Source organism: Xiphias gladius, chromosome 13 (genome assembly GCF_016859285.1).
Source record: "Xiphias gladius isolate SHS-SW01 ecotype Sanya breed wild chromosome 13, ASM1685928v1, whole genome shotgun sequence".
Lineage (NCBI taxonomy): Eukaryota > Metazoa > Chordata > Actinopteri > Istiophoriformes > Xiphiidae > Xiphias > Xiphias gladius.
In genome coordinates, this window is record NC_053412.1 from 8,154,628 (window position 1) to 8,166,644 (window position 12,017).

A 12,017-nucleotide genomic window follows, 5' to 3' on the forward strand; every position below is an offset into this window, starting at 1 on the left:
CACTGCTGGAAGATTCCCAAATGAAATGCTTCATTAGTTGGACAAGACTGCAGTAAATGAAAACAAAAATAAATAAAATAAATAAATAAAGAATATATATATAAAAAAATCAGAGTTTCACTTACTACAACAGTCAATTTTTGGATATCAACAGCCATGTGTCGCTTTGAACACACGCTTCTACAACAGAGAAGTTCACCGTGATGTATTGTCGCGTTTGGTCTGGTAAGCTTTCGCCTAATAACCTAACCCCAGCTTGTAAAGTAAAGTCACATGGACCTAAGCAGTTTGTTTACTGAGCAGAGTTTTGGCATCATGTCATCCTGCCAAATTGGGGATTTCGGTGAATAAAAACAAATCTGCTTGCAGACTCTGCAACACACTCATGATGGATTTTACTGTGCTCTATATTCTCAAAACCCAGCAAAAACAAATATCTCAGTCTGCCCCCGATACACCCAATACTTTTTGTTTTGGGGTAGTTTCATGCAGTTTCTTCAGATTGTAAAAAAAAGACAGAAATTCCCATTTTCAGGCTTCTTTGCACGCCTTTTTTGGGAACCACATATGTTTGAAAATCATTCTCATTTGCCCAAACAAACCAAAATAAAATTGAAAATCCTATAGAAAATAAGAAAAGATCAGTATTGATGGTTGCGACCCCCCTAAAGTGTTCTCAATAAACAAGCTACACTGCTACCTGCTCAATCATTGTTTTTTGCTCCGACAGTGTCAGCTAAATGGCTGTAATTATCCCACCCACAAATCCAACTAAAATGTCACGGCTTCTAAAAATGTTACCATCCAGGCTTATTGCTCACTCAAAACAAAAACAAACACTGCGTAATTACACTTAAAGAAAATCCATATATCAAAGCATACATATCAAAATTAGAGCCCTTTTCAAGCCGTGATGAATTACGATGAAGATTGGTCTGGTCTACCGCTGCTGCTACCAAAAATAACCCTCCAATTTCACCTTCATAACACTAGGACTGTTGTTTCAAAACTATCCTGACATTCCATATCTATATTCCCCACCTTAACTACACTTCTTCCAGCTGCTACGTTTTACTGCAATATATACAATTAAGATTCATATCATCTTTAAAAGGTGGATTATATAATCTTGTCATATCAGACTTAATTGATTAAGCAGGGGAAATCAACATTTGTATTTATAGAACAGAAGGTGAGCAGCTTTTGTTGCATCTTCCAGCATCCCACACCCACACCCACACCTTACCTCCTGGCAATACTGCAGGATGCCCTCCTTGGTACCGATGCAGCTCTTGGTGCCTGAGGGGTCCGGCTCCCACTTGCCGCTCTGCACATTGATGTGCATGTTGAGTTTACCGCAAAACATGGCCACCTGGGGCTCTGCTAACAGACCCATAGAAACATCTGTAGGAACCTAGAGGTGGGGGGAGACAGACGAGAGAAAAAGGGAGAAAAAGAGAGAGATTTAATGAGACTTACCACTCATGTTAAACTCCTTGCGCACTTGCGCTGAGAAATGCAAGACGGACGCAATTAAATTTTATTACTAAGATAGAGCGGGGTCAGGAGAGATTAGCGTGTTAGATGAAAAGTAAGATGAGGTGAGCTAGTATTAGATGAGAGAAGCGGGAGAGAGATGGGGGGGGCAAAGATGAGGTGTTAGAAAAAGAAGGTAATTTTTCTCCAATGACTTTATAAGAACTCAAACCCAAAATGTTGATAATCAAACTCTTAACCGTGGCACTGATAGCTTCTTACTCAATGCCTCTGTTCATATTTGCTATTTGGTGCTTTCAAATGTGCATCACATTCTGCTGAAAAATCCTGAAAACAGAGCAAAGAAAAAGGATGGACAGCAAAAAAAAAAAATCAATAGCTTTAGAGAAATAAATTGCCTCAAACGACAGACCTGGAGCAATCCAATACACCTTTTCTTCCATGATGTTCATGCACAAGCACACACACCCACTCAACTGCCCTGTGCAACGCCACTTATGGGAACAGTGTACATCTCTGTGCCCATGCAGGCTGTTTTCATGTTTTTTCAGGACAGTATAGTGTTTACATAACCCTCTGTTGATTTGTTTTCGGTTCCTTTCTCCCTGTTACCGCAGCGCATACAGAGCATAAGTGCAGGTTGGCTGGAGGCTAAGGGGAGTGTGCGTGAGCAAACTTGTCTGTGAGAGAGAGAGAGTCCGCCTTTGGCACGAATGTATTAATTTTCGGTGCTAATTTCCTCTCCTATGTGTTGATTTGTGTCTCCGCATGTGTGTCTGCCGACATAAGGAGGTTTTGTGCTGAGGTTCCCCACGGAGAGGAGGTGCAGACTAACTACTGAATGTCTGCATTGTACTGGCAAATGAGCTAGAACAAAAAGGGAGGGAATACAGGGGAAAAAGAGAAGGAGACAGAGGGAGGGAGGAGGGGGACTGTTGCCATTGTGTGTTCCCTAATCTTGTTAATGGTTTTGAAGGCCCTGGCAGGCAAACAAATGCTGTTTTGTGAGATGGATAGCATATTTTTTCCTCCAGACTTGATCTACACCAAGCAGCCGGGGGCATAAAGTCCTCTTCCAGTATGAGAATAGCTGGACGGGGGCGATCAATTGGATTAAATTTAAAAGCTGGAAACCCAAATGTTTGGATCAATTTAGCAGCCATGTATCTGGTGTATCAGTGGAAAGATGGACTTTATCAGCTTGCATTATATTCCATTTATTCACATTGACTGTATCTACACCATTTGGCAGAAGACAGTACTTTATGCAACTGTTAGTTCCTTTTCAATTTCCACTTGATTGTACCCAAAGAATCCAGAGTAAGCAGAGGAAAAAGCTTGCCAGTTTCCCAAACATGAAGTGAATGCAATAAAATCAACACCTGCACAATGTGATGCCATCCAACACTATTGTGCTCCTGAAAGTAAACATTTGTGAAGCTTGTAATGATCGGTTTGAGGCTGTGGAAGGGACACGTGTTCATTCAGATCTGGTATTCCCGATACCTGATGTTGCTTTAGTGCTTTGCATTATGTTTTACAGTGCAGCTAACATTTTGTACAGCCCCCATAGGTGAATGGATAGGGGCTGGTGGAGGTTGTTACTGGTGCAAAAATATTAATAAGATTCACAAACACTGAATATACTGCAGGGCTAATGTATTGCGTTAACCCTCGCAAGGGGTGATACTGACCCAAACTTATAGAGTCACACATTACTTAGTGCAAGTAAACATCATGCTGCTGCCCTCTCATTCAGACCAAACCAAGAGCCAATCACATAACTGGCTCTGCCCTGTTTGTTTTAACTGACAAAGACTTTGTGACAAAAAGTGGCGTTATGGAAAATGAAAGTCACTGGGAAAAACGTCATCCTTATATGAAAACGGTTACGAAAATAACATTTTGAAATAAAAAGTGTTACAACCACAAAAGACTTTATTTAATTACAGTACTTTATTTAATAACTGCTCTTATTGTGGAAAGAAGCAGGATGACCTAACAATTTACAGTAATACTAAGCTGAGTTTTGAAAATGTATTATCTCAGAAATTGTATTTATTTTATTTTATTATTTCTTAATGTCCTACTTATTCATTTAAAATTGAAACCTTGAGGCCTCCACAATAACTCAGTTACAATACAAAGTAGAAAACATACAGCGATAGAATTGAACAGGGTGTATCTGCCAGTTAGCATTTCCTGCTTACTGCTGACATCAGGAATGTTGCCACTAAAGGATTTCAAAATGCGTCAACTCGGTTTTTTATTTTATGTGACAAGTTGACATATTGACACAAACTGGAGTGAAACCTCTGGTTATGGGAGCACACGAGCTACAGCCTGTAAAGTCATAAACTGCCAATTGAAACATCACTCAGTCAGTCAGTATAGGACGGGTTTATTGGTTTATTGGAACTATGACAAAGTTTAAGCTGTATCTTCCTAAAGAAAATGTAATTAGATCTGCTAATGGTTCCGATTTTGTCATGAGATATTGTGATTTATCTTTTTATCAGCAAAAACAGTCTATGCTAAAGGGTTAGCAAGTATTCTAAAGGACTGATAAGGAGACGACAATCACGCAGTTGCATGTGCTTAAAACATACACTTAAGTATGTAATGAGCCCCACTATCTATATAATTTCGACTATATTAAAATCATTGGGTACCGATCATGGAGCACTGGAGCAAGTTAACTACTGGGGACATGTTCAGAGTTAAGTGCAGAGTAATACCAGAGTAGTTGATGAGTTCTTGGAGGTTCAGCCATACACTGCAGTCAAATGGGGGTAAAAAGAGTTGGCCACACACACAGATCAGGTTACACTTCCATTGGTCAAGTGTGCATCTACAAAGTTCACATCCCTCTCAGTTCAATGTGATGAGCCGCAAGCGTAGTAGCACGGAAATCAGTAAATCCCTCACACAGAGACTTGCGCACACACACACACACACACACACACACACACACACACACGCACAAATTAGGGTGTAAAATCCCATCTCACCCTCAGCCCTCCTTACCTCCAGCAAATGGCAACTTAACACTGGTGGCCAACAGTCTTGACGCAGAGCCATCTGGACCACATGGGGTTATTTAGAGGTCTGTCGCTCGATTCCCACACCACCATCTGTGGGTGAGCAGCGCTAACGGGCATAGATCAAATCCCATTCTATTCATTAATAGTACAACCCGAGGCAAACTGAGTGCAGAACGTTATCAAGTAATCTTTAAAAAGTCATCTGCGTGCGGGCTCTCTCTTAATTAACTCACTTTCTGGGTGCCCAGTTTCATTATGACCTTATTTGCCCACCCTCTGGCCTCTCCTGTCGCTCATTGAAAGACACAGCCCAACTTCCTCTCTGCTTAGGGCATAGGCAGGCAAATCTGTGCCAACCGCTTGCTGACATTCAAATTCTTTGTGTCATCCTCTTTTGGCTATCAAATCATATCCCCACCAATCACTCTCTCTACTCCTTCCTGCCTTTCAGCCTCCACCGCTCTGTCTTGTATTGAAGGAAGAAATGGGGGAGGGGGGAGCGGCCAAGCCTTCGCTGCAAGCTTATAAATCTGAGTCCCAGGACGATGGCGAAGGCAGGAGCAGGAGCAGAAAGTGAGAGAAAGAACAATAACCACAATGGCGAGAGACAGGGAGAGATTGGAGAACAGATGAATTGGACAATAAGCCTTCGGGGTTTGAGCAGAAGGTCAAACGCTCTGTAAAACAGAAATGATGTGGGGATGGAGGGGCCAGAGACAGCGAGGGAGGCTGAAGAAAATCAGGGAAGGTTTAACAGCGAAAAGATGGGAAATTGTGGTGTCAGAAAGAGGTAGTTTAGAGAAAAAGGATGTCTGCCCTTCTATCAGCAAAGTTCAACACCGGTTACCTGAAAATTGTGGAAGAGCCTCCTGGCACACAGTAAAACCACTTATTATACTGTGTACAGAAGTCATCTTTCCACTTTCTTTTTACATTTTCAAACAACTGGAGAAATAATGGGTCGCGTACAATTTGAATTCTGCAAATCCTCCCAAAAAGAAAAGTTAAAAACACTATGAGTAGAGAGGTTTTTTTGTTTTCTTCTGGCTCCAGCGACAATGAATCTACCCTGAGCAAGCGAAAGATGGGACTAAAAGACAGGCAGACTGACGAATGGCCAAACACACCGGTGGCAAAGTGTTAGACAAATGTATATTACAGAAGGAGAAACCAGGCTTCCCTCCGCTCTTCTGTCTCTCTCTGTCTTTATCCTATCTCAGCCCCGGTTCATGGTCCTGCCAGCTAGCCAGCCGGTCATCGTGCAGGGGAGGGAGCAGTAATCTGGGCATTGAGGATTAGGACGGCAGCCTGGTCAGGAGAAATATCCCCCTTTGCTCTCAATCTGGCATGATAGCCATCACTGTAGCAACAGCGTATAAGCTAGGGCAATGGAAGCTGATGCAGTATGACCCCGAGGAGATAGTTCAATTAGAGTCAGCAGACACCCTGGTCATATATTGCTTGGTATGCTACTTCTACAAAGAGAAATTACAAGCAAGTAACTAAAGCAGCGATCCGTCAAAAATGTTTCCCAGCTTCTTGCTATTTTTATTCATCATACAAGCTGATGAAAGACCTCTATAGTTGGACAAAAAAGGGAGCAACAGAGCAAAAACTTGCAGTGAAGGAAGCTAGCAAAGTCATAACAAATTCCACAATGACGAGAATTGTAGCAGGATAAAGTTTGTGACGGTATTTGTGTGCTATTTGCAGAAAACAGGCAGCGTTGTGTCCAAAATCCAGACAGACAGTCACGGAAAGAAAATACAGACTTAAGCCACTGGCTCTGCTGACCCATATAGGACCGCAAAATTAAGTTGCACATAGGCCTTGTCCAAGCTGTTAAAGCTTGGCATCCAATGTTGGTTTAAAAACCATAAAAAGCGTTTAACATAATAATTTTGAGAATGAAATGAAATTTGTTTTACCCCGAGGGCAGCACATGGAAGACAGAAAAGCACTAAAAAACACAAACAGACAAACCAACAATCTAATAATGTAATGCAATAACATACAAGTTTGTAGTGGTAAAGCGATTAAAGTGAGATTATTTGCTACTGCAATTTGATAAAGTGGTTTGATTCACCAAGGAGGTTTACGATCAGGATGACAATCTCACTGCAGCAGTTCACATGAACCGTCCACACTTGTGTGTGCGTGTGAGTGATTTTGTTACGCACTGTTATTCAAATCACACTTCCCATCTAAGACAGGTGGCCTATTTCTAAAGCTGGAAACCATGACCCAAATCACATCCAGGCAAACTTTAGACAATGATAAAGCAACGTGATCGTCGCTTCATCATCATGTGTCTGATGGTCATATGCTCTGCCTTAGAGCATAATTCCGACAACATGGGTCTTATTTTTGTACTTTTGGACATTATTTTTCAGGTGCACTCACTTTTGGGTTAACCTTCAAAGAAAGTGAGTTAGATTAGAGCTGGAATGAAAATCTACAAATGTTTTGATAATTGATTAGTCAGTCATTTTTTTCAGCAAAAATGCCAAATTTTTCTTTGTTGTATGTGATAGCAATCTAATATTTCAGCATTTTTAGTGGCATTTTTAAATATTTCTGACATTTTACTGACCAAATGATTATTAAATCAATGAATAGAGAAAAAAAAAATACACAGATCAATCAAATATAACAATAGTCATAAATTTTAACCCCGTCAGACTTAATGACAGGGCTAAAATCCAATTTCTAAAAAAAAAAATGTGAATCATTCTTTACAAGCTTGTGTCCCTTTTGACTATCTAGATTTTGGTAGAAAACACAAATTAGCTGCCAACTTCACTATGTGTCGGAGGAACAAACATTCTCATCAGTCTGTGCACAGCACTCGACATGTGTGGCAATCAAACACAATATACCACCTCTCCCCTTTATGTAAATTGCCTAACCGTTCCTATCTCAAAAATGTACATGTACGCGCATAAAATGTACTGATTGTGTGAGCGAGACCACTCGTGGCTGCTGCATTCAGAGATGTGATCAGCATCACTAAAAAGCAGGGGGGAAAAAAAAAAAAGAAAAAAAAAAGCAGGAAAAGGTTTATTACCCATTACATATAAATGGGGGGTTGTCAGAAAAAGAAATATTGCATCACCCACATAAAAACTGCAAATAAATTACTTCTTACACACGGACACACACACACACACACATACAGATCGTGTATCTTCTCACTCACCAAGAGGCATAGAGTGCACCAAAAGTGCACACACACACACACACACACACACACACACACACACACACACACACACACACACACACACACACACAATCTTTTGAAGTGTCCCCGTGGGTGCTGGTCCTGGGGTGCTATTAATTGTACAGTCTTATCTGACTGGCCCAGGCCTGCCATGGGGAGTTTGAGGGGGGGTAAGGAGGGAGGGTGTTTTAGATCAGCTCTCGTCCCAGGGGGAGACTCCCTGGAGAGCGAGATGTGTCGCAGGAGCTCTACACACGTATAGACAGACACACACACACACACACACACACACACACACACACACACACACACACACACACACACACTCTAGCACACATCTTTTACAGGCATCTTTGGCTACGTCCAAGTTGAGTCGCAAACAAGACGAGGCTTTATTGTCCTGACTGGAACGTACTGTATCACTCGCAAGATAATGTCAACTCTGAGTGTTAGAGATGGTTAACAATGGCTCAGATACACAATCACTATGTAGAAGAGAAAGGCATCTCCTACAAGTGCAGTGTAACACAATGCAAATAAGGCGTTTATTGTGTTATCTTTGGCAGCCTTTAAACATTCATGAGCGGGATAACATGTTATGTGATATAATAAACTTATATTGCTTTCCTTGGAGTCATCAATTAATCAATTCTGATGGAATCAAGTGGAAGCCCGACTGTCTGTGGGTTGTTTACAAGATGTATCACTGTGGAAATTTGTTTGCTTAGCTTGGGAGGATATGTGACAGCTGAATTAGATAAGACTGGCAAGGTGACAACAGACGCTCAACGTTCTTACACACAGCAGCGATGCTTTTGCACAAGGCACAGACACACACACACACACACACACACACACACACACACACACATACTGTATAATCACGTTGGCAAACAGGGCCTGCTGTTACTTAAACCCCTAAGATCATCTTTGACTGGACTTAAAAGTGTGCGTGCAACTCTGGTGTGTGTGTGTGTGTGTGTGTGTGTGTGTGTGTGTGTGTGTGTGTTGCTATCTGCACTTGATGTTTGGGAAGCAGATCTAGTGGGTAGTTTGTTTCACTGATTACAGGACAGCCAGACCCTCTTCCCTTCCCCTCACACTCCCTGCTGGCCAAACGTTCAATTACAGACCAGATGTTAAAACCAGACAGAAAAAAAAAAAACATAAAAAACAATAGAAAAAAAAAAGATCTGAGGCAAAACAGAAGCTCTGGCCCGAATATGCGGGAGAAAGAATTTAAAAAAAAGGGTCTCATCAGCTAAGCAATGCTGCCAACGTTGCTGGGCCAAAGTGAGGTGATTCAGGTTATGATGAAACCCGAGCACTTCAAGAGACACAGACTCCATCGCATCTTGTTCATTCAGGCATTTCTTAAATCAATAGTTCTAAGTCATTCTGGGATAAATATTGATTTCCTGGTTTATTTGGCCTGAAAAGGTCAAACTGACCTGAAATATTTCCTCCCAGTCAATCACCTTTCAAATTGTAAACATGTGTTAAAGGACAGTTGATTTTCCTCACATCTAAGATCAACCACACCCATTTGAAGTACACTGCCTCGTATTTGGGAAAAAAAAACAATCCAGTCCTCATCTTCAGAAGTTTTCATTGACTCTGTGAGGAGAATTTAAGTTTGTTTGAAGAATTATCTTCATTCATATTCAATGCGATTAAGCTTTGTCTCGGGGGTTCCTCAGGAATTAGCATCTCAGACAAATCTGTTTAAAATCTTATTAGAAGTGTGTAAGAAAAATTGTACTGACTTCTGCCCACTTAATTTGTCTGAACGTGATGGAGGGACTCTTGGTTTCCTTAGTTATTATCACCATGGATACGGAGTCAGCTCTCAGCCTCTGGGGATCTGCCTGTTATAACCTCCCTCTGTCATTGCTGTGGCAACCTGAGGCAACACCATTATCCAAGTCACCTGGGAGGAGGATTTTCATCATCAGGTTAATTGCTTTCGTCAGGAAATGTGTATGTGTGTATGTGTGTGTGGTGTAGATGTGTAACCGGCACGTAGCTGGGCGTGCACGCAGGTGTTTTTGTGTGCCTAACATGAACATTAACCCTGGGCAATGGCCGGCTCGTTCAGTACCAGTGTGGTAAACTGGCTCTGACCTCACTGGTATCTAGCTGGGAATCACTCTGAAGTGGACTGCCAACACACGCACACACACACACACACACACACACACACACACACACACACACACACACGGAGCTACGATCACCTGTGTGCACACACACACGGACTGAAAATAAACTCAATGGTCACACCATAGACTGTTGCTGCTCAGATCTGAAATTATGCAAATCTGTTAACAATCCAGCCCCAAAATATGTTAATAAGGGTTGTTTTCGCGTAAACTGAAAGATGCATCACTATCACACATCATTAATGAATCAGTTATTTTAATCGGGCCTTTTCTTTCTTCTTGTATTAATGACGTTTATCTATGAAGGAAAAATTCTACTAAACCCTCTTCATTCAATGAATGTCTGAGATAAAATATTATTTAGTCATCTTTCAGTCACCATTTCTAATTTTTCAAGGCCTTTTTACATCATGTTATGTCGAATCTCTATGGGCCAGGTCACAAAAAAAACCCCGACAACACTCAGCGTGTTAGAGCCTTCTTTAGCAACAGACTGGCTGGATGAATACATGTCAACATGAATCATAAGTTTCAGCATCTGCAGCAACAGCATCCTCCTTGCCCAACAGGATCTGATCAAAACTTGTTTTTCGTAATTCGTCAGCTGTGTCAGACACAAACGCTTGAAAAACGCAAACTTCACAAAAAGGTTTTACTTAGAATATTTTCTGTAATGTAGTCACTAGCATCCAGGCTTAATGAACAATTTTCTTCACTTCTAAAACAATGCCAGATTTCATTCAAACAATGCTGAAATTAAGTATGTACAAGCCGGAAGCCCAATAACGATGTTAACAGCTACAAAAAGAAAATTATTTGATGGCTGACGGTGAGTTGACGTCATCCTTCATCAGAGTTGTTGCTACGAGTCATTTGTGAATCAGGCCCTGGGGCTGATGGGTGTGTACATCCGGATTCATCAGTAATGGTTGCGGAACCCACCTCCACACATGGCTGGCAGGTAAACTGGGTACGCAGTAAGTATTTGTTAAGGTAAAACAATCACTAATGGAACTGTACTATCGTGGAAGGGACCCGTTTTCCTCTTTCAACTGTAATTTAATTATACATTAAATGACAAAAAACTAGAATAATTACGTTGAAATTATAACGCGTAATTACGATTAATATCAGTTTAGCAAATCACAAACTCCAAAATTTACGAGACTTTGAGTGTTCCGCAAAGCATACTGTCACTTCAAACATGACAGGTTTCTTACACAATGGCCCCCAGTCTCTCTCTCTCTCACACACACACACACACACACACACACACACACACACACACACACACACACACACACACCTAGTTCTGCATCACTTCTGTCGAACAAACACGGGAAGTCTGCTTCCTTCATGGAGACCAAACAAGAAACAGATCCAGAAATAGCAGGGCACAGACAAGAAACCCCGGCCACTTTCTGACCAAAATTTCCATTTCTCATCTCACTCATATGCAACCCGCCCCCCACCCCCACCCTTCCAGCCACACACACACATACACAAACACACACACAGAGAACTTGGCATTTCAAACGAGCGTTGCAATTTCACACTTGGACTCCGAGAGGACTTCTCATCTACAACTGATGGTGTGTCGCCCGACTCGAAAAGATACTAGTTCCATGAAAACTCTCTCAACTGTGAATCTCAAACCAAAGGCATGCAGCACATCTGTAACATACTGTATGGATGACACAGCCTTTCAGAAAAAAGCAAGAGTGAGAAACTCCTCTGATGGAAAATGTTATAAGAAGGGAGAGAGGGAGGAATGGGTGAGAAGAACAATGGGAATAACACACTGCAACTTAATTATAGTCCAAGTACCAGGCACCTGGGGAAGACTCCACTGCTATGGCAACCCTGAACAGCCAGGACGGTGACATGGGAAGAGCAAAGTCAGAGGACGAGGGGGGTGAGATCACTTCTGTGACTGGAGGAATACAACCTTCGAAAACAAGGACCCCCATGGGTATTTTTTGTGTTGATAAAAAGGTGGTGAGACAAAATATCATCATTAAAATGAAACTTTCTCAGAACGATTCCCCATCTTGAAAATAATGAGTCCCCAACACAGGTCTTCATGCAAAT

At 41.6% G+C, this 12,017-nt stretch overlaps 1 protein-coding gene across 2 annotated transcripts in view; it reads right to left on the reverse strand.

The window, feature by feature from the left end:
• The window catches only part of appa (amyloid beta (A4) precursor protein a), a 34,197-nt gene that overhangs the window by 15,988 nt on the left and 6,192 nt on the right, over positions 1-12,017 (reverse strand). For both annotated transcript variants that reach the window (XM_040141911.1, XM_040141910.1), the window contains exon 2: positions 1,247-1,414. In XM_040141911.1, the coding sequence (XP_039997845.1) occupies positions 1,247-1,414 (168 nt within the window). The remainder of the gene's footprint in view (positions 1-1,246; positions 1,415-12,017) is intronic.